We start from the raw sequence: 19,365 nt of genomic DNA, 5'->3' as shown, positions 1-19,365 counted from the left end.
TAAAAAGGCTTTTCCTGACCAAGGTGTCACACAAGAAACATCTCATGATGGGTAAAAGCAAAGAGCTCTTTTAAGACCTTCATAACCTTATTGTTGTGAAACATATTGATGAAATCGGATACAGATGCATTTCAAAATTTCTGAATCTTCCAGTAAGCACCATTGGGGCCATTATCTGCAAATGGAAGCAACGTCACTCTGTCATCAGCTGGCCATGCACAGGAGCTCCTCGCAAGATTTCTGACCAGGGAGATAGAAGAATAGTAAGAAGAGTAGCCCAAGAGCCAAGGACCACTCAGAAAGAGCTCCAGAAACACTTGGAGGCAGCAGGTAGCATCGTCACAGAGAAAACAAGAGGCAATGCACTCCACTGCCATGGCTTCTGTACAGGCTCACCGCAAGACCCCACAATTACTAAAAAAAAAAAAAAGCATGTCGAAGCTTATTTAAAGTTTGTTACAACTCATTTGGACAAGCCTATGAAATACTGGGAGAGTGTAGTCTGGTCAGACGAGAGCAAAATGTAACTTTTTGGCTGTCATACTACACCCCATGTTTGCAGAAGAAATAGCACTACACATCGCCCTAAAAACACTATACCAACAGTGAAGTTTGGAGGGTTTTACCAGGAGATTCTTGAGAAGAATCTGCTGCCATCCATTAGGATAATGAAGATGAGACATGTGTGTACCTTCCAGCAGGGCAACGATCCAAAGCATACAGCAAAGGAAACTCTCAATTGGTTTCAGAGAAAAAAAAATCAAGGTGTTAGAATGGCCCAGTCAATCACCTGACTTGAATCCAATTGAACAAGATTTAAAGACAATATGTTTAGAAGAATGGGCCAAAATCACACCTGAGTACTGCAGCCGAATAATTTATTCATACAGGAAGCATCTTGAAGCTGTCATTACAAACAAAGGCTTCTCCACTAAGTATTAAATACATTTCATTTAGTGTGTTCCACACTTTATTCCTGTGTCATTCCACATAACTTTATTTATAGACTTTAATGTTGTGAATTCTTTACATTTCTGGATTTCTTCAGTTAATCCTGGTGCCTGATTTCATGTGAGTAGCCTCATTGGAAATATATTTACTGAAAAAAAATGTTGCTGCATTCAATACTTATTTCCCCCACTTATTTCTTCAGTACCAGACAGTCAACAATTGGACAGTCAAATGAGACCATGCAACTAACAGTGAAAATCAATTTGACTAAACAGACTAGGATGCTGCTGTAATCCCTATCATGGTAAACAAGAATTTTTAAACAATCAGTAATCCATTTCACTGAATGTTAATTCAAAGTAGCATGATTACATCACCTTCTAACTGAAGTAACCTGAAAATGTCAAAAAGTATTTCACCATAAAAACACTGATATACACTCTGCCAGATCTGCTTAGTGAACAGTTGATCCAGATATTAGTTAGTCTTCTATCTCAACTTGTTACGGTATTTACGTGTATTTAATTGCTATTTCAATTCACTAACATTTTATAATGCAACATAATGTTAACATGAATTTGTTTAACTGGCATGCTTGTTCTTTAACAGATGTCCAAGTTTGTGCTGCTTGCTGTGGTCATTATACTACAAGGTTTGTGGTTTGTTTACTTCATGAATATTTGTTTAGTTTGCTACTTACAAAAAAAATAAAAAGATATCCATTCTTACACATACCAATCGCTCAGCTCACATTACTCCAATCCTATCTGAACTGCATTGGTACCAGGCTCATTTCGCATTAAATATAAAATAATCCTGCTTACATTTAAATCACTTCATTGTTTGGCACCTTGCTATCTTAGTGAACTGCTTCTCCCCTACAACCCGACCTGCTCTCTCAGGTCCTCTGGGCTCGGACTCCTCTCTGTCTTTAGATCTTGTCTCTCTACTATGGGTGGCAAGTCTTTCAGTGTTGTAGTACCCAAAATCTGGAATTCACTCCCTCTGACTCTTCGCAGCATCACATCCATCTCAGAGTTCAAATCTCAACTTAAAATGTATCTGTTTTCTCAGTGTTATTTGTCCTAATGTGTTGCTATTCATTTTGCTCTCACTGACTGTACTGTCTGTACTGTGTTTTAATTTTTTTGTGTTTGATCGTTCATTGTTTTTCATATTTTGTGTTTGTCCATGATTGTTCATTGTTTATGTATTATTGTATTGCTATTGTAAAGCATCCTTGAGCTCTGGAAAGGTGCTATATAAATTAAGCATATTATATTATTATTATTATTATTATTATTATTATTATTATTATTATTATTATTATTATTAATAATAATAATAATAATAATAATAATAATAATAATAATAACAATAAAACACATTGCATGTATTCAAAAACAGAAATGTATATCTGATATAGCTACAAGAAATCATTAGTAAGTGCGATAAATCATGTGGAGTGCTTGACTCCTCTGTGAGTTTGATCATTGAAATAATTTATAGTAATGTATTTACAGTGTGCTGGACCATGGCGGACATTTCAGCCAATGCAACTATATCCGAAAGACTTCTACAGAGGGCCGAAGGGGCATACACGTATGAGCACTTTCAGAACTGTTGCTTAATCACAGTCCACATACAATACTGAAGTACTGATGAATTTTCCAGAAATAAAAAAACAACATTCCTTAGAGATTGGATGCATATATGCAAATAGTGTGTGCGTGTGTGTGTGTGTGTGTGTGTGTGTGTGTGTGTGTGTGTGTGTGTGTGTGTGTGTGTCGGCAGGAAACTGAAGACGAGGGTTGTGAATGCTGGCAGTATAGCTGTTGAATACGCTCTAATGTACTATGAGGACCAGGTGAAGCCTGTGACTGACCCATACATTGAGTGGGCAAAAGAGACAACAAGCTCTTTTTGGGACAAAATCAAAGAAAAAGTATCCAGCACTGGGTTTGATTAAAGTGACAAAATATCTGCAACACAACAAGAATCAGTAATGCCTTCTGTATGCATGTATTCAGTGGTTCATTCTATACTGTGTGAAGTAGCCACAAACTGCAAGCACATAGCTAAGTAAATTAGTCATGAGACTATCTTGAAATGACATATTTTATTCAAATGAAATATGCATCTGTACATCAGTTTTAAATATGTGCTCTAATGTCACCATCTTTTCAGTATTATGATGGCAAATAAAACATTATCTCAATGGTATATTGCTTACGTGCCATATTTTTCTGCTACTTTTGTAGCTCACTGAGCATAGATTTGTGACCTATTCATTAAATAACCTCCTAACACTATCTGCACTGGTGCATGTGCATATATTCACATGTACTGTGTGTGTATCTTTGTAGGTAGTAATATCATATTTCAGAGGAATGATATTGAGATAAAAAGAGACATAATGAGGGGGAAATGAGAAAAAAATTATCCCCAAATAATTGCAGGATCATGATTGAAGAGACAGGATACAGACACATAATGTTCCAAAGGGGAAAGTTCATGAGGATTGACCCAGAGCCTCACTAGTATGTGGAAATCTTTCCACCTTTGTACAGACATCAGATATTTTTTATCCACTCAGCTCATTATGTACACAAAAAGGGACAAGATTATCGATTCTGGAATATGTACAAGATGTGGAAGAGACAACATGGTGCTGCAATCTGCAATCAAGCAGTTCTAATCTGTAGTTTGTGTGCACATCCAGCATAAGTTTGTGCTGTTTTTAAATGTTTTGCACCTTTTTAAACAATCAAATCAGACCATGCACAAAAAAAAACCTAAGTGGAGTTTTCACAAGTGCTTTGCATGTTCTTGCACGCGTACGATGTAACACTAATAACAAAGACAAAGCAATTTCCATTTAATAATAGTACATTAGTAAAGAAAAACTTACAAGAACAATTCACACAGTACAATAATAATAATAGTTATGCTATTTGCATAAAACATACCATCAGGAAATAAATACTTTACCATGCACTTTGCAAATAATCATGCAAACACTTTCTACAGTTTTCACTAATAATTATGTCACACATAAGTAATAAAGTTCTGGCACTGATGTAACAGTAAATGTTATAACTAACAAAGAAACTGTTTCGTTAACCAAATTTTTAATTAATTTAGTTATTTATTAAAGTTTTTATTGTTCTTTGTATTCATAGTTTAAAATTGTACTAATGTGACCATTTGATATAAATACAAACGTTTAGATTGTCCACATTTTTGGTTGGTGTCAGATTATTTATAACATAATAGTGATGAAAGCTGGTTGTGGAGGGGCACCCTGAGAATTTTTGCCTAAGGCCCCAACAGACTAGAATCGCCCCTGGTTCAGTGCTTAACTGTTTATTAACAGTAAATATTATAACTAGCTGAAGAAGAAACACACAACATCAGTAAGAAACTGTTTCATTGAACCAACTTTCTTTGTAAAAAAGCAAGATATTAAAAAAGAATGCTTATTAAGACATTATGCAATAAATAAAAATAAATCATTCATTCCATTGCAAAGTGCATAGAGTGGAATTGAGGTCATAGGTCAATGACTGCAGAGACATGAACAGCTCCACACTGACTGTGGACTTTGGGTGGAAAAATGAATGTGAGGATGCATGTATATAGAATAGTGGGTTCTACTGTGGGGGTGTTTGTGTTTGATAAGTGAACAGGTGATTGTGAATGCATGAGAGAGCAAGATAGACAGATAGGCAAAATTTGATTAACTAGTTGTGTACCTCTGTGTGTGTGGGTGTATGTGTGTCTGTGTGGGTGATGACGTTTGTTTGGTCACAGGGTCAGGCTGATAGAGGCCTTAAAGGCAGACCATAACTGCAGGTTGGTGCAGTCGTCTTCAGTCTTGCTGCTCTTTAGTTTCCTCTCATCAGGATCCATACTGTCACAAGGTAATGCACTTTAAATGAAATTCCTATTGCTATATTCAATTGTTCCATATTATTGTTACACAAGGTGCAGTTTTAGACGCATCTGGTTACCCATGTGGCTTGGTGTAATCATGTAATTGTGACTACTTGAACATATTAATATAAAACACACTCCCTTTGCAGTTTGGCAAGAAGGTCTTAAATGTCTACCTATGTCTGTTTCTTTTTTTTCGTTCTTTCTTTTTCCAGATGAAATTGGCATTAGCTCTCATTGTTGCACTCCAGGGTAAGAAATGTGCATGTGAACAAATTTATTAACAGGTCATCTATAAAAAATGTGGGATAACATGCTATATTAGCATACATATAAAAGTAAAAGAAAACCATATTTGAAAGAAAACAAGAAAGATTAACAACAGGGAGGAACTTTTTCGTCCCTGTTGATACAAATCATGCCAAACAGTGCATAATTCAGTGTACTGAATGGTCTTAGATGCTTTCTTGTCTCCCCCTTAGTGTCTTTGAGCCTGTGCACGGTGCCAGAGCCTGATAAGGAGCTTGTGGATAAGTATGAGGGTTTAAAGGCTGTGTTCCTCAAGAGGCTTGCTGTCGCCTATGGGAATGCTCATACCACCCTTGAGAAACTGGCTGAGGGCACAATCACAGGGGAGAAGGCCAAGGAAATCGCAAAGCATGTCAATGAAAATGAGAGGGTGCAAGCTATTTCTAAGCTGGCCATGTGAGTATCTGAGACAGTGTTTTTAGGCCATACCACACTACCCCAATGTTCTATAAGGAACACCATCAGACCTAAGCACTGCACTAGTGTGAAATATAGGATATTGTTGAGTGTCTAAAATGCTCTTTCCAAACTCTGCTGGCTCATTTTACCTGTTGGTACTATTTTTGAACATTCTAACACAAATCATTATAGAATTATTTTTTTTATATATATATATCTTTTTAGGTGTATCCTCGCTCTTTGATCAGAAATGTTACTACAACATATTTTTAAGAGTGCACCCAGGTGAAAAAACAGTTTTTTTGTTTGTGTTTATGGTAAATTCAGTGCTGTTTTGGAGGAGGTACAGCCTGTTATAGAAAAGGCACGTTTGGCTGTTCTTGGCACCTACGGTGAATACCTGCGTCCCTACATTGGCATTTACCTGGACACTGCCATCAACAACATCAAACCCGTGCTGGACACATTCCTGCCTTCTGAACAACATTAAAATCAAGGCCATGTGACCTCCAACCACTTTCGCTGCACCTCTGACTGTGCTGCCTGAGATGTTTTAGCTTTAGCTATTCATTTCTCAATTTCCCAGATATCAGATGTGCAATCCACCATGGCCTTAGCAGGTATATCATTACAGCAGAAGAGATAACAATGATAAAGGTAGTCATGTGCAGGTGTAGATCATACACCTGTACTGTACATAACTGTATATTATGATGCTCTCCTGTGCGTGCATTAAAAAATGTCAACATTTGTGCAGCATTAATAAAGAATAAAAACAACAATATGACTGTTTGAGTATGACAATATGGATGTTTGAGGACTGAATTGACTAAAATATAATCTTCAGTATGTCAGAGATGAATATGTTCAATATGTTGAGTATCTCTCAGGCACATTCTGTGGTGCATAATGACATGTTTGTTTTATTGATGTACAACTCAGTGATTTAGTGATTAATTTAACCACTTAAACCATGAGCAGAGTCACAGTGGACATGGAGAGTGTTTTGGGAAAACAACACACACACACACACACACACACACACACACACACACACACACACACACACACACACACACACACACACACACACACACACACACACACACACACAATTTAGCTCAGGACCAAGACCATGCAGATATGCGTGTGTGTGATCTTATTATTGAAGCATTAATTTTATAGTGATGACTATTTGGCAAATTCAATGGCCAGAAGAAAAAAGCTAAGGTTAGGCTATAAACAAACTACACCAAGGTCACATGACTTCCACGTGACCATCACTAAGCTTCCAACTCTTTTGAACTTTAATTAAAAACACTACAATTGGAAAATACTCTAAATTGATAAAGCTACAAGTTGAAAACTTTGAGTTGGAATAGTCTGTAAGAGCACAAGTATAAACACAATGAATCTGTACTAGATGAGTTTTCCTGTTCAGCGTGATGATGTTTAATGTCCCATCTTTGTCTTTCTCCTTCTGTGGTTTTCCCTGCCTCCTGATTGGTCAACTTCAGGTAGATTTCCAAATGGACTCATCCAACTGAACACACTACACGTATTCAAGCCGACAGCACCTAAATTTTTTCAACATGTTTAAAAATGTTCGGAAGGTCCGGCCGGAATGCAGTGTTTTCCCTTCTCCAAACCTAACACTTCTCATTTAAACCAAAAACTCTATTTTGGTCTCACCTGTCCACAAAATATTTTCCCAATAGCCTTCTGGCTTGTCCACATGATCATTAGCAAACTGTACTAGGGCAGCATTGTTCTTTTTGGAGAACAGTGGTTTTCTCCTTGCGACCCTGCCATGCACATCCTTGTTGTTCAGTGTTCTCCTGGTGGTGGACTCATGAACATAAACATTAACTAACGTGAGAGGGACCTTTTGTTGCTTAGAAGTTTGTGACCTCACAGACTATTTCAGGTCTTGCTCTTGGAGTTATGTCTGTTGGTCGACCACTCCTGGGGCGGGTAATACCGGTCTTCAATTTCCTCCATTTACTCATAATTTGTCTGATTGTGGATTGGTGGAGTCCAAACTCTTTAGAGATGGCTTAATAATCTTTTCCAGTCTGATGAGTGTCAACAACTCTTTTCTGAAGTCCTCAGAAATCTCCTTTGTTAATGCTTGATACACTTCCACAAACATGTGTTGTGAAGATCAGACTCTGATAGATTCCTGTTCTTTACATAAAACAGGTTGCTCACTCACAACTGATTGTCATGTCATTAATTGAAATCACCTGACTCTAATTTCACCTTCAAATGAACTGCTAATCCTAGAGGTTCACATACTTTTGCCACTCACAGATATCTAATATTGGATCATTTCCCTCAATAAATAAATGACCAAGTATAATATTTTTGACCAATTTCTCTAATTGGGTTCTCTTTGCCTACTTTTAGGACCTGTGTGAAAATCTGATGATGGTTTAGGTCATATTCATACAGACATATAGAACACCCTAAAGGGTTCACAAACTTTCAAACACCACTGTATAGTACTCAGTTAAAAAGAAATGGAAAGCTGTGTTGATTAAATGATTTATATTCGCCATATACAGCTAGTTGGTTCAATAATATAGTTTGTGTTGTATTAGCTATTTTTGTTTAGTTCACCTAACTATTAAACCATTATCAGAAAGCTGACTGAGCTTTATATGAGCATATAATTAATGCTACATGACTCATTCACTCTAACCTTGTCAGGGTTACATGTTTTTGAGAGAAAGCCCACTCAGACATGGAGAGAACATGTACAGAAACTCCACACACAGACAGTAACACAAGCTCAGGATTGAACCTGGGATCTTAGAGCTGTGAGGCAGAAATGCTATCCACTGTACCACCACCCACACTATTAGAGCAAACAAATGTTTGTTATTGGGGGAAATTATTTCCATATCTAACATTGCAATCTAAAATTGTCTAAAAATGTAATCTACAATAACTGTGACTTCCTTCCAAGCTTTATTGCAGCATGCTGGTATAGAGTGTAGCGTTGTCGCTTCACATGTCCACTGTCCCAGAGATTCAATTCTGAGTTTGGGTGATTGTCTATGAGGAGTTTCTGTGCATGTTCTCCCAAAAAACCTGCCAGTAGGTGGACTGGCTAAGATAAATTTCCCTTAGGTGTGCGTGAATGTTGTGTGCATGATGCCCTGTGACTGACTGGTACAATCACATAAAGAGTGTGGTCCTATCTCACACCCAGTATTCCTGGGATGGACACCAGATGCACAGCTACTCTAACAAGGATTAAGCAGTTACTGAAACTAAGTGAGTCATTTTTCATTCATTATATGCTACAGTTCCCTCCAAAAGTATTGGAACAGCAAGGCCAATTCTGCTGTATTTACTACATTATACATTGAAGACATTTGGGTTTGAGATCAAAAGATGAATATGAGATGACAGATCAGAATTTTAGATTTCATCTACTCATATTTACAACTAGATCTGTTAAACAACTTAGAACATGGCACATTATGTTTGAACCCACCCAGTTTTTCGAGTGATCAAAATTTTTGGTAAATGTGACTGATAGGTGTTTGTTGCTGCCCAGGTGTGCCCTGTTAAATTGATTGTTTAAAGAATTAATAGCTCTGGATGTCTATGCTTGGTTTGAGCCCTACTTTTCACCTGTGAAGACTGCATTTGTTGTTAAAAAGGATAAACCAACATGTATGCTGATGATACACAGTTGTTATGCTGATGATACACAGTTGTATGTTTCAGCGAAGCCAGACGACAGACAGAAGCTTAGTAAAGTTGAGGATTGTGTAAAGGACATTAGATGTTGGATGTTAACTAACTTCCTTCTACTTAATTCTGATAAAACAGAAATACTTTTATTAGGCCCACGTGTAGCTAGAAGTAATCTTTCTGATCACATGGTTACTCTGGATGGTCTTTCTGTTTCATCATGTACAGCAGTTAAAGACCTTGGAGTGATTATTGACTCCAGCCTATCATTTGATGCTCATGTAGATAATATTACTAGGATAGCTTTCTTTCATTTCAGAAATATTTCTAAAATAAGAAACATATTGTCACTACATGATGCGGAAATACTAGTTCATGCATTCGTCACCTCTAGATTAGATTACTGTAATGCCTTACTGTCTGGATGTTCCAGTAGGAATATAAATAAGCTCCAGTTAGTCCAGAATGCAGCTGCTAGAGTCCTAACTAGAACTAGAAGATACGACCATATCACACCGATATTATCAATACTGCATTGGCTCCCAGTAAAATCTCGCATTAACTATAAAATACTTTTATTAACCTATAAAGCACTAAAAAGTCTCGCGCCACAATATCTAAGCGACCTTTTGGTTTTATATGATCTGCCACGCCTACTTAGATCAAAAGATGCAGGTTATTTGACGGTACCTCGAATAGTGAAGGCTACAGCAGGGGGAAGAGCTTTCGCTTATAGAGCCCCACAGTTATGGAACAGTCTTCCTATTAGTGTTCGGGACTCAGACACAGTCTCAGTGTTTAAGTCTAGGCTTAAAACGTATTTGTTTACTCAGGCCTACCCTGGCTAGATTCTGTTCTACTACTTTGCAGTCAAAATAATCTTTTTTCTCCCTCTCTCCTTTCGCCGAGCCCCAGACATATTTATGGAGATACTAGAGATCCAGATCCTTTCTGCCTCTGGATGGAGCTCAAATCTTCTCTAATTCCAGACTGCTGGGACTACGGCTGCTCCTAACGCCATACAGACTTCATATAAATCCATAATGAACTTTTTCACACTAACTGTTGTTACCCAGATGAGGATGGGTTGCCTTCTGAGTCGGGTTCCTCTCAAGGTTTCTTCCTCTTAAAACATCTTAGGGAGTTTTTCCTTGCCACCATCGCCACTCAGTGGCTTGTTCAGTTGGGATAAATTCACACCTTTAATATCTGTATACCAAGTTGATATTTCTGTAAAGCTGCTTTGAGACAATGTCTATTGTAAAAAGCGCTATACAAATAAAATTGAATTGAATTGAATGTAGACCAGGCAGCTGTCTATGGAAGAAAGGCAAGCCATTTTGAAGCTTAGAAAAGAGGGAAAATGTCACAAAAAAGGAAAGAAACCACTGGATACTAACAACCAGACATGGAACACATTGGCTAAAGAAAACAACAGCAGCTGATGAAAGAAGCAATGTGAGAGCTGTGAAGAAAACCCCCAAAACAACAGCTAGTAACATCACCAACAACTTTCACAGGACAGGGGTGAAGGTATCACAATCCACCATTCGAAGAAGACTTCAAGGGCAGATATATAGAGGCCAAACGACAAGATGCTCAGAAGCAGTAAGATTCAGAAGGCTAGAGTTTTTTTTCTGCCCCACCCCTCAGCTATGTGCTTGCTCCTCATCCACAACAGTGGTGCTGAAGTGGTTCTGTCCTTTCAGCACCCGGGGGGCAATCATGTGAGGAGAGTGCAGTGGTTTGTGAATGTGCACTGGAGGCCCACCATCACGTGATCTAAAAGCATAAAATATGGATTCAGGAAATAAATACTATACTATCAACCTTGCAAATAATCATGCAAACACTTTCTACAGTCTTCACTAATAATTATGTCACATGTAAGCACTGACGTTCAGTGCAGGGGCGCAGCTTGTGAATAGGCAAGGTAGGCAACTTCTTGGGGCCCCAGGCTGATGGGGGCCCCTGAGGGCTGACAACTCTGTGGGTCCAACTCTGCCTGCTGGTCTTTTGACCTGGAGTTATTTAGTTATTTATTTAAGTTTTTACTGTTCTTTGTATTTATAGCTCGAATATTGCACTAATGTGAACATTTGATATAAATACAAACGTTTAGATTGTGTACATTTTCGGTTGGTGTCAGATTATTTATAACATAATAGTGATGAAAGCTGGTTGGAGGGGCCCCTGAGAATTTTTGCCTAGGGCCCCAACAGACTAGAATCGCCCCTGGTTCAATGCTTAACTGTTTATTAACAGTAAATGTTATAACTAACTGAAGAAGAAACACACAACATCAATAAGAAACTGTTTCATTAAACCAGCTTTCTTGGTAAAAAAGCAAGCTATTAAAAAAGAATGCTTATTAAGACATGATGCAATAAATAAAAATAAATCATTCATTCCATTACAAAGTGCATAGAGTGGAATTGAGGTCATAGGTTAGTGACTGCAGAGACGTGAACATCTCCACGCTGACTGTGTACTTTGGGTGGACAAATGAATGTGAGGATGCATGTATGTAGAACAGTGGGTTCTACTGTGGGGGTGTTTGTGTTTGATAAGTGAACAGGTGATTGTGAATGCATGAGAGAGCAAGATAGACAGATAGGCAAAATTTGATTAACTAGTTGTGTACCTCTGTGTGTGGGTGTATGTGTGTCTGTGTGGGTGATGATGTTTGTTTGGTCACGGGGTCAGGCTGATATAGGGTTAAAGGCAGACCATAACTGCAGGTTGGTGCAGTCGTCTTCAGTCTTGCTGCTCTTTGAGTTTCCTCTCATCAGGATCCATACTGTCACAAGGTAATGCACTTTACATGAAATTCCTATTGCTATATTCAATTGTTCCATATTATTGTTACACAAGGTGCAGTTTTAGACGCATCTGGTTACCCATGTGGCTTGGTGTAATCATGTAATTGTGACTACTTGAACATATTAATATAAAACACACTCCCTTTGCAGTTTGGCAAGAAGGTCTTAAATGTCTACCTATGTCTGTTTCTTTTTTTTCGTTCTTTCTTTTTCCAGATGAAATTGGCATTAGCTCTCATTGTTGCACTCCAGGGTAAGAAATGTGCATGTGAACAAATTTATTAACAGGTTATCTATAAAAAATGTGGGATAACATGCTTTATTAGCATACATATAAAAGTAAAAGAAAACCATATTTGAAAGAAGACAAGAAAGATTAACAACAGGGAGGAACTTTTTCATCCCTGTTGATACAAATCATGCCAAACAATGCATAATTCAGTGCACTGAATGGTCTTAGATGCTTTCTTGTCTCCCCCTTAGTGTCTTTGAGCCTGTGCTCGCCGCCAGTGCCTGATAAGGAGCTTGTGGATAAGTATGAGGCTTTAAAGGCTGTGTTCCTCAAGAGGCTTGCTGTTGCCTATGAGAATGTTCATACCACTCTTGAGAAACTGGCTGAGGGCACAATCACAGGGGAGAAGGCCAAGGAAATCGCAAAGCATGTCAATGAAAATGAGAGGGTGCAAGCTATTTCTAAGCTGGCCGTGTGAGTATCTGAGACAGTGTTTTTAGGCCATACCACACTACCCCAATGCTCTATAAGGAACACCATCAGACCTAAGCACTGCACTAGTGTGAAATATAGGATATTGTTGAGTGTCTAAAATGCTCTTTCCAAACTCTGCTGGCTCATTTTACCTGTTGGTACTATTTTTGAACATTCTAACACAAATCATTATAGAATTATTTTTTATAATATATCTTTTTAGGTGTATCCTCGCGCTTTGATCAGAAATGTTACTACAACTTGTTTTTAAGAGTGCACCCAGGTGAACAAACTGTTTTTTTTGTTTGTGTTTATGGTAAATTCAGTGCTGTTTTGGAGGAGCTACAGCCTGTTATAGAAAAGGCACGTTTGGCTGTTCTTGGCACCTACGGTGAATACCTGCGTCCCTACATTGGCATTTACCTGGACACTGCCATCAACAACATCAAACCCGTGCTGGACACATTCCTGCCTTCTGAACAACATTAAAATCAAGGCCACGTGACCTCCAATCACTTTCCCTGCACCTCTGACTGTGCTGCCAGAGATGCTTTAGCTTTAGCTATTCATTTCTCAATTTCCCAGATATCAGATGTGCAAGCCACCATGGCCTTAGCAGGTATATCATTACAGCAGAAGAGATAACAATGATAAAGGTAGTCATGTGCAAGTGTAGATCATACACCTGTACTGTACATAACTGTATATTATGATGCTCTCCTGTGCGTGCATTAAAAATGTCAACATTTGTGCAGCATTAATAAAGAATAAAAACAACAATATGACTGTTTGAGTATGACAATATGGATGTTTGAGGACTGAATTGACTAAAATATGATCTTCAGTATCTCAGAGATGAATATGTTCAATATGTTGAGTATCTCTCAGGCACATTCTGTGGTGCATAATGACATGTTTGTTTTATTGATGTACAACTCAGTGATTTAGTGATTAATTTAACCACTTAAACCATGAGTCACAGTGGATATGGAGAGTGTTTTGGGAAAACACACACACACACACACACACACACACACACGCACACACACACACACACAGACACACACACACACACACACACACACAGACACACACACACACACACACACACACACACACAATTTAGCTCAGGACCAAGACCATGCAGATATGCATGTGTGTGATCTTCATATTGAAGCATTAATTTTATTGTGATGACTATTGGGCAAATTCAATGGCCAGAAGTAAAAAGCTACGGTTAGGCTATAAACAAACTACACCAGGTCACATGGCTTCCACGTTACCATCACTAAGCTTCCAACTCTTTCGATCTTTATTTAAAAACACTACAATTGGAAAATACTCTAAACTGATAAAGCTACAAGTTGAAAACTTTTGTCACGTTTCAAGGTAGATTCAGAAGCAATCGCAGATATTCAAATAGTTTAATTAACAAACAACAAAACAAAGACACTAAGACAACTTGGCATAATACTGTGGCAAAAACTAACACACACACACACACACACACACACACACACACACACACACACACACACACACACACACACACACACACACACACACACACACACACACAAAATTTAGCTCAGGACCAAGACCATGCAGATATGCATGTGTGTGATCTTGATATTGAAGCATTAATTTTATAGTGATGACTATTTGGCAAATTCAATGGCCAGAAGTAAAAAGCTAAGGTTAGGCTATAAACAAACTACACCAAGGTCACATGGCTTCCACGTCACCATCACTAAGCTTCCAACTCTTTCAATCTTTAATTAAAAACACTACAATTGGAAAATACTCTAAACTGATACTCTAAGCTACAATTTGAAAACTTTGAGTTGGAATAGTTTGTAAGAGCACAAGTATAAACACAATGAATCTGTAGTAGATGAGTTTTCCTGTTCAGCGTGATGATGTTTAATGTCCCATCTTTGTCTTTCTTCTTCTGTGGTTTTCCCCGCCTCCTGATTGGTCAACTTCAGGTAGATCGCCAAATGGACTCATTCAACTGAACACACTACACGAATTCAAGCCGACAGCACCCAAATTTTTTCAACATGTTTAAAAATGTTCGGAAGGTCCGGCCGGAATGCAGTGTTTTCCCTTCTCCAAACCTAACGTTTCTCATTTAAAACAAAAACTCTATTTTGGTCTCACCTGTCCACAAAATATTTTCCCAATAGCCTTCTCGCTTGTCCACATAATCATTAGCAAACTGTACTAGGGCAGCAGTGTTCTTTTTGGAGAACAGTGGTTTTCTCCTTGCGACCCTGCCATGCACATCCTTGTTGTTCAGTGTTCTCCTGATGGTGGACTCATGAACGTTAACATTAGCTAATGTGAGAGAGGACCTTTAGTTTGTGACCTTATAGACTATTTCAGGTCTTGCTCTTGGAGTTATGTTTGTTGGTCGACCACTCCTGGGGAGGGTAATACTGGTCTTCAATTTCCTCCATTTACACATAATCTGTCTGACTGTGGATTGGTGGAGTCCAAACTCTTTAGAGATGGCTTAATAATCTTTTCCAGTCTGATGAGCTTCAACAACTCTTTTTCTGAGGTCCTCAGAAATCTCCTTTGTTCATGCCATGATACACTTCCACAAACATGTGTTGTGAAGATCAGACTCTGATAGATTCCTGTTCTTTAAATAAAACAGGGAGTTCACTCACAATTGATTGTCATGTCATTAATTGAAATCAACTGACTCTAATTTCACCTTCAAATGAACTGCTAATCCTAGAGGTTTGCATACTTTTGCCACTCACAGATCTCTAATATTGGATAATTTCCCTTAATATATAAATGACCAATTATAATATTTTTGTCCAATTTGTCTAATCTCTTTGTCTACTTTTAGGACTTGTGTGAAAATCTGATGATGGTTTAGGTCATATTTTTACAGATATATAGAAAATCCTAAAGGGTTCACGGACTTTCAAGCACCACTGTATAGCACTCGATTAAAAAGAAATGGAAAGCTGTGTTGATTAAATGTTTTATATTCGCCATATACAGCTAGTAAGTAAGTAAGTAAGTAAGTAAGTAAGTAAGTAGGTAAATAAATTTTATTTATATAGCACGTTTCACACAGCAAAGCTGACCAAAGTGCTGAACAGAGTAAGGAAAGTAAAAATAGAAAACAGAATAAAATCAAATAAAAAGACTGTGAAGACTGCATTTGTTGTTAAAAAGGATTGTCACACTCTCGCCGGCAGATGGCGCTGCGGTGTCAACATTCATGGGAGGCTGCAGAGAGTGCGCGTGCACGAGATTGAACTGTTGCCTATGGACACGTTTGCCTTTGTTTTGGTTTTTGTTCTCTTCCTGCTTAAGCATTGGTTGATGTTCGAGGGTGTGTCGTTAGTGATCCCAGCTGTCTGTGTTCTAGCTTGATTATGTTTGCTATTTAAAGCCCTCGTGTTGCTTTGTACTTTGCACAGTACTACTTTAGTAACTGAATGAATGTTTAGGTGAGTACATCTAATTATGCCAAGCGATCGTGTCTTCGTGTCCTGCTCTCGCTCCATGCCTCGACTTTAGTTTCATGTTTAACCTCAATTATCTTGTCCAGTATAGACCGTGTTTAATGTGTCTTGACTCCTGTTTAAAAATAAAGACGTTGATCTGCGCTTGCTTCTGCCTCTGCTCCCGTTTCGTAACAGAATACTGCACCGACCACGCGGAAGAAGCAGACAAGCATGAACGCCACCATAGCTGCCGAGTTAGCAGAGTGGCGTCGATCATTCTTTGAATTGAGTAAATTGCTATCCGAACGCATAGCTCAGACCGGCCGCCTTCTGGATCAAATAGCGCCTCGTCGCCCCCCCATGCAATTTCCCCCACCCACGCTTGGGGAGGACTACGCTGCGCTATGCAGGCAGCTGAGCTACACGAATTACTGGGGCTTCCCGCTGCCGGGGGACAACACTACGCTATGCAGGCAGCAGAGCCACCTGGATTACTGGGCCTTCCCGCTGTTTGGGGACTACACTGCACAACGTAAGCAGCAGGAGGTCGCAGCCCAGGAGTCCCAGCCTGAGGTTAATGTGGAGACCTCGGAGCCTCCGCCTGAGGTCAACAGGGCGACCTCAGAGCTCCAGCTGGAGACCTGCAGGGAGGTCTCTGCTGCCGAGGAGGCTGTCCCGCTGTCCTGCCCTGCCGAGGAAGCTGTCCCGCTGTCCTACCCAGCCGAGAAAGCTGTCCCACTGTCCTACACAGACGAGGAAGCTGTCCCGCTGTCCTGCCCTGCCGAGGAAGCTGTCCCGCTGTCCTACCCAGCCGAGAAAGCTGTCCCACTGTCCTACACAAACGAAGAAGCTGTCCCGCTGTCCTGCCCAGCTGAGGAACCTGTCCCGGGGTCCTGTCCTGCCGAGGAGACTGTACCACTGTCCTGCCCTGCCGAAGAAGCTGTCCTGCTGTCCTGCCCAGCCGAGGAAGCTGTCCTGCCCAGCCGAGGAAGCTGTCCCGCTGTCCTGCCCAGCCGAGGACGTCACCCAGAGTTCCAGTCCCGCTGAGGACGTTGCCCAGCGTTCCAGTCCCGCTGAGGATGTCATCCAGCATTCCAATCCCACTGAGGACAGTGCCATGAGCTTCAGTCCCACTTGGGGTGGTGCTCCGCCTGTCTGCTGCCCGGCGGAGAACGCCCTGTTTTCCAATGCATCAAGAGACAGATCACACAGGGGCCCAGGACCGCCGTTGGAGGGAGTTGCTCGTTGGCACTCCTCCCGGAGCGCCTTTGGAGTGGGGTTCTGTCACACTCTCGCCGGCAGATGGCGCTGCGGCGTTGACATGCACGGGCGGCTGCAGAGAGTGTGCATGCACGAGATTGAACTGTTGCCTATGCACACATTTGCCTTTGTTTTGGTTTTTGTTCTCTTCCTGTTTAAGCATTGGTTGATGTTTGAGGGTGTGTCGTTATTGATCCCAGCTGTCTGTGTTCTAGCTTTATTATGTTTGGTATTTAAAGCCCTCGTGTTGGTTTGTACTTCACACAGTATTACTTTAGTAACTGAATGAATGTTTAGGTGAATACGTCTAAGTATGCCAAGCGGCCGTGTCTTCGTTTCCTGCTCTCGCTCCATGCCTCGACTTTAGTTTCATGTTAAACCTTGATTATCTTGTCCATTATAGAACGTGTTTAATGTGTCTTGACCTCTGTTTAAAAACAAAGACGTTGATCTGCGCTTGCTTCTGCCTCTACTTCCATTTCATAACAAGGATAAACTAACATGTAGACCAGGCAGCTTCTATGGGAGAAAGGCAAGCCATTTTGAAGCTTAGAAAAGAGGGAAAATGTCACAAAAAAGAAAGAAACCACTGGATACTAACAACCAGACATGGAACACATTGGCTAAAGAAAACAACAGCAGCTGATGAAAGAAGCAATGTGAGAGCTGTGAAGAAAAACCACAAAACAACAGCTAGTGACATCACCAACAACTTTCACAGGACAGGGGTGAAGAATCACAATCCACCATTCGAAGAAGACTTCAAGGGCAGAAATATAGAGGCCAAACCATAAGATGCTCAGGAGCAGTAAGATTCAGAAGGCTTTTCTGGAGTTTTTTTCCACACTGCCCCTTGGCTATGTGCTTGCTCATCATACACAAGTGGTGCTGAAGTGGTTCTGTCCTTTCAGCACCCGGTGAGCATCATGAGCATCATGTGAGGAGAGTGCAGTGGTTTGTGCATGTGGATTGGAGGCCCACCGTGACATGGTCTAAAAGCATAAAATATGGAATCAGGAAATAAATACTTTACTATCCTTTACTACCTTGCAAATAATCATGCAAACACTTTCTACAGTTTTCACTAATAATTATGTCACACATAAGCACTGACGTTCAGTGCAGGGGCGCAGCTTGTGAACAGGCAAGGTAGACAACTGCTTGGGGCCCCAGGCTATTAGGACTGACAACTCTGTGGGTCCAACTCTGCTGGCTGGTCTTTTGACCTGCAGTTATTTAGTTATTTATTTAAGTTTTTATTGTTCTTTATATTTATAGCTTGAAAATTTTACTAATGTGAACATTTGATATAAATACAAAAGTTTAGATTGTGTACATTTTTGTTTGGTGTCATATTATTTATAACATAATAGTGATGAAGGCTGGTTGGAGGGGCACCCTGAGAATTTTTGCCTAGGGCCCCAACAGACTAGAATCGCCCCAGGTTCAGTGCTTAACTGTTTATTAACAGTAAATGTTATAACTAGCTGAAGAAGAAACACACAACATCAGTAAGAAACTGTTTCATTAAACCAACTTTCTTGGCAAAAAAGCAAGTTATCAAAAAAGAGTGCTTATTAAGACACAATGCAATAAATAAAAATTAATTATTCGTTCCTTTGCAAAGTGCACAGAGCAAATTGAGGTCATAGGTCAGTGACTGCACAGACATGAACACCCCCACACTGACTGTGGACTTTGGGTGGAGATATGACTAGCTAGTTGTGTACCTGTGTGTGTGTGTGTGTGTGTGTGTGTGTGTGTGTGTCCTACATCCACTGTGACTCTGGTATAGGTT

The 19,365-nt window shown here is 39.7% G+C and overlaps 2 protein-coding genes and 1 long non-coding RNA gene across 4 annotated transcripts; all 3 read left to right on the top strand.

Moving 5' to 3' along the window:
* Positions 1 to 1,318: 1,318 nt before the first annotated feature.
* Positions 1,319 to 3,174, top strand: LOC108265484 (uncharacterized). Its single transcript, XR_008396408.1, has 4 exons — positions 1,319 to 1,458; positions 1,561 to 1,603; positions 2,475 to 2,606; positions 2,746 to 3,174. It is a non-coding gene; the product is annotated as an uncharacterized LOC108265484 (long non-coding RNA).
* A 1,445-nt stretch (positions 3,175 to 4,619) lies between these two features.
* LOC108265481 (uncharacterized) lies at positions 4,620 to 6,377 on the top strand. 2 transcript variants are annotated; one of them, XM_017467842.2, is made up of 5 exons: positions 4,620 to 4,640; positions 4,765 to 4,874; positions 5,103 to 5,139; positions 5,370 to 5,592; positions 5,923 to 6,377. In XM_017467842.2, the coding sequence occupies exons 3-5, from the start codon at positions 5,103 to 5,105 to the stop codon at positions 6,083 to 6,085; spliced, it is 423 nt and encodes a 140-aa protein (XP_017323331.1). In that variant the 5' UTR covers positions 4,620 to 4,640; positions 4,765 to 4,874; the 3' UTR covers positions 6,086 to 6,377. The 2 variants fall into 2 exon arrangements, with proteins under 2 accessions (XP_017323331.1, XP_047010406.1); XM_047154450.2 differs by lacking the exon at positions 4,620 to 4,640 and having other exon boundaries at positions 4,752 to 4,874.
* A 5,630-nt stretch (positions 6,378 to 12,007) lies between these two features.
* Positions 12,008 to 13,611, top strand: apoa2 (apolipoprotein A-II). Its single transcript, XM_017467828.3, has 4 exons — positions 12,008 to 12,113; positions 12,342 to 12,378; positions 12,609 to 12,831; positions 13,158 to 13,611. Exons 2-4 carry the CDS (start codon positions 12,342 to 12,344, stop codon positions 13,318 to 13,320), a joined length of 423 nt encoding a protein of 140 aa, XP_017323317.1. The 5' UTR covers positions 12,008 to 12,113; the 3' UTR covers positions 13,321 to 13,611.
* The last annotated feature ends 5,754 nt before the right edge of the window (positions 13,612 to 19,365 follow it).

Source organism: Ictalurus punctatus, chromosome 1, assembly GCF_001660625.3.
Source record: "Ictalurus punctatus breed USDA103 chromosome 1, Coco_2.0, whole genome shotgun sequence".
NCBI classification, from domain to species: domain Eukaryota; kingdom Metazoa; phylum Chordata; class Actinopteri; order Siluriformes; family Ictaluridae; genus Ictalurus; species Ictalurus punctatus.
Note: the sequence above shows the minus strand (reverse complement) of the source record. Positions and strands in the feature narration are given on the sequence as shown.

What these genes read in the sequence shown, in the direction of transcription:
- LOC108265481 (XM_017467842.2), top strand. Translation starts at nt 5,103, where the DNA reads ATGAAATTGGCATTAGCTCTCATTGTTGCACTCCAGG. An exon ending in TCTCATTGTTGCACTCCAGG is followed by an intron (nt 5,140 to 5,369) that starts GTAAGAAATGTG and finishes TCTCCCCCTTAG; the next exon opens with TGTCTTTGAGCCTGTGCACG. An exon ending in GCTATTTCTAAGCTGGCCAT is followed by an intron (nt 5,593 to 5,922) that starts GTGAGTATCTGA and finishes TGGTAAATTCAG; the next exon opens with TGCTGTTTTGGAGGAGGTAC.
- apoa2 (XM_017467828.3), top strand. Translation starts at nt 12,342, where the DNA reads ATGAAATTGGCATTAGCTCTCATTGTTGCACTCCAGG. An exon ending in TCTCATTGTTGCACTCCAGG is followed by an intron (nt 12,379 to 12,608) that starts GTAAGAAATGTG and finishes TCTCCCCCTTAG; the next exon opens with TGTCTTTGAGCCTGTGCTCG. An exon ending in GCTATTTCTAAGCTGGCCGT is followed by an intron (nt 12,832 to 13,157) that starts GTGAGTATCTGA and finishes TGGTAAATTCAG; the next exon opens with TGCTGTTTTGGAGGAGCTAC.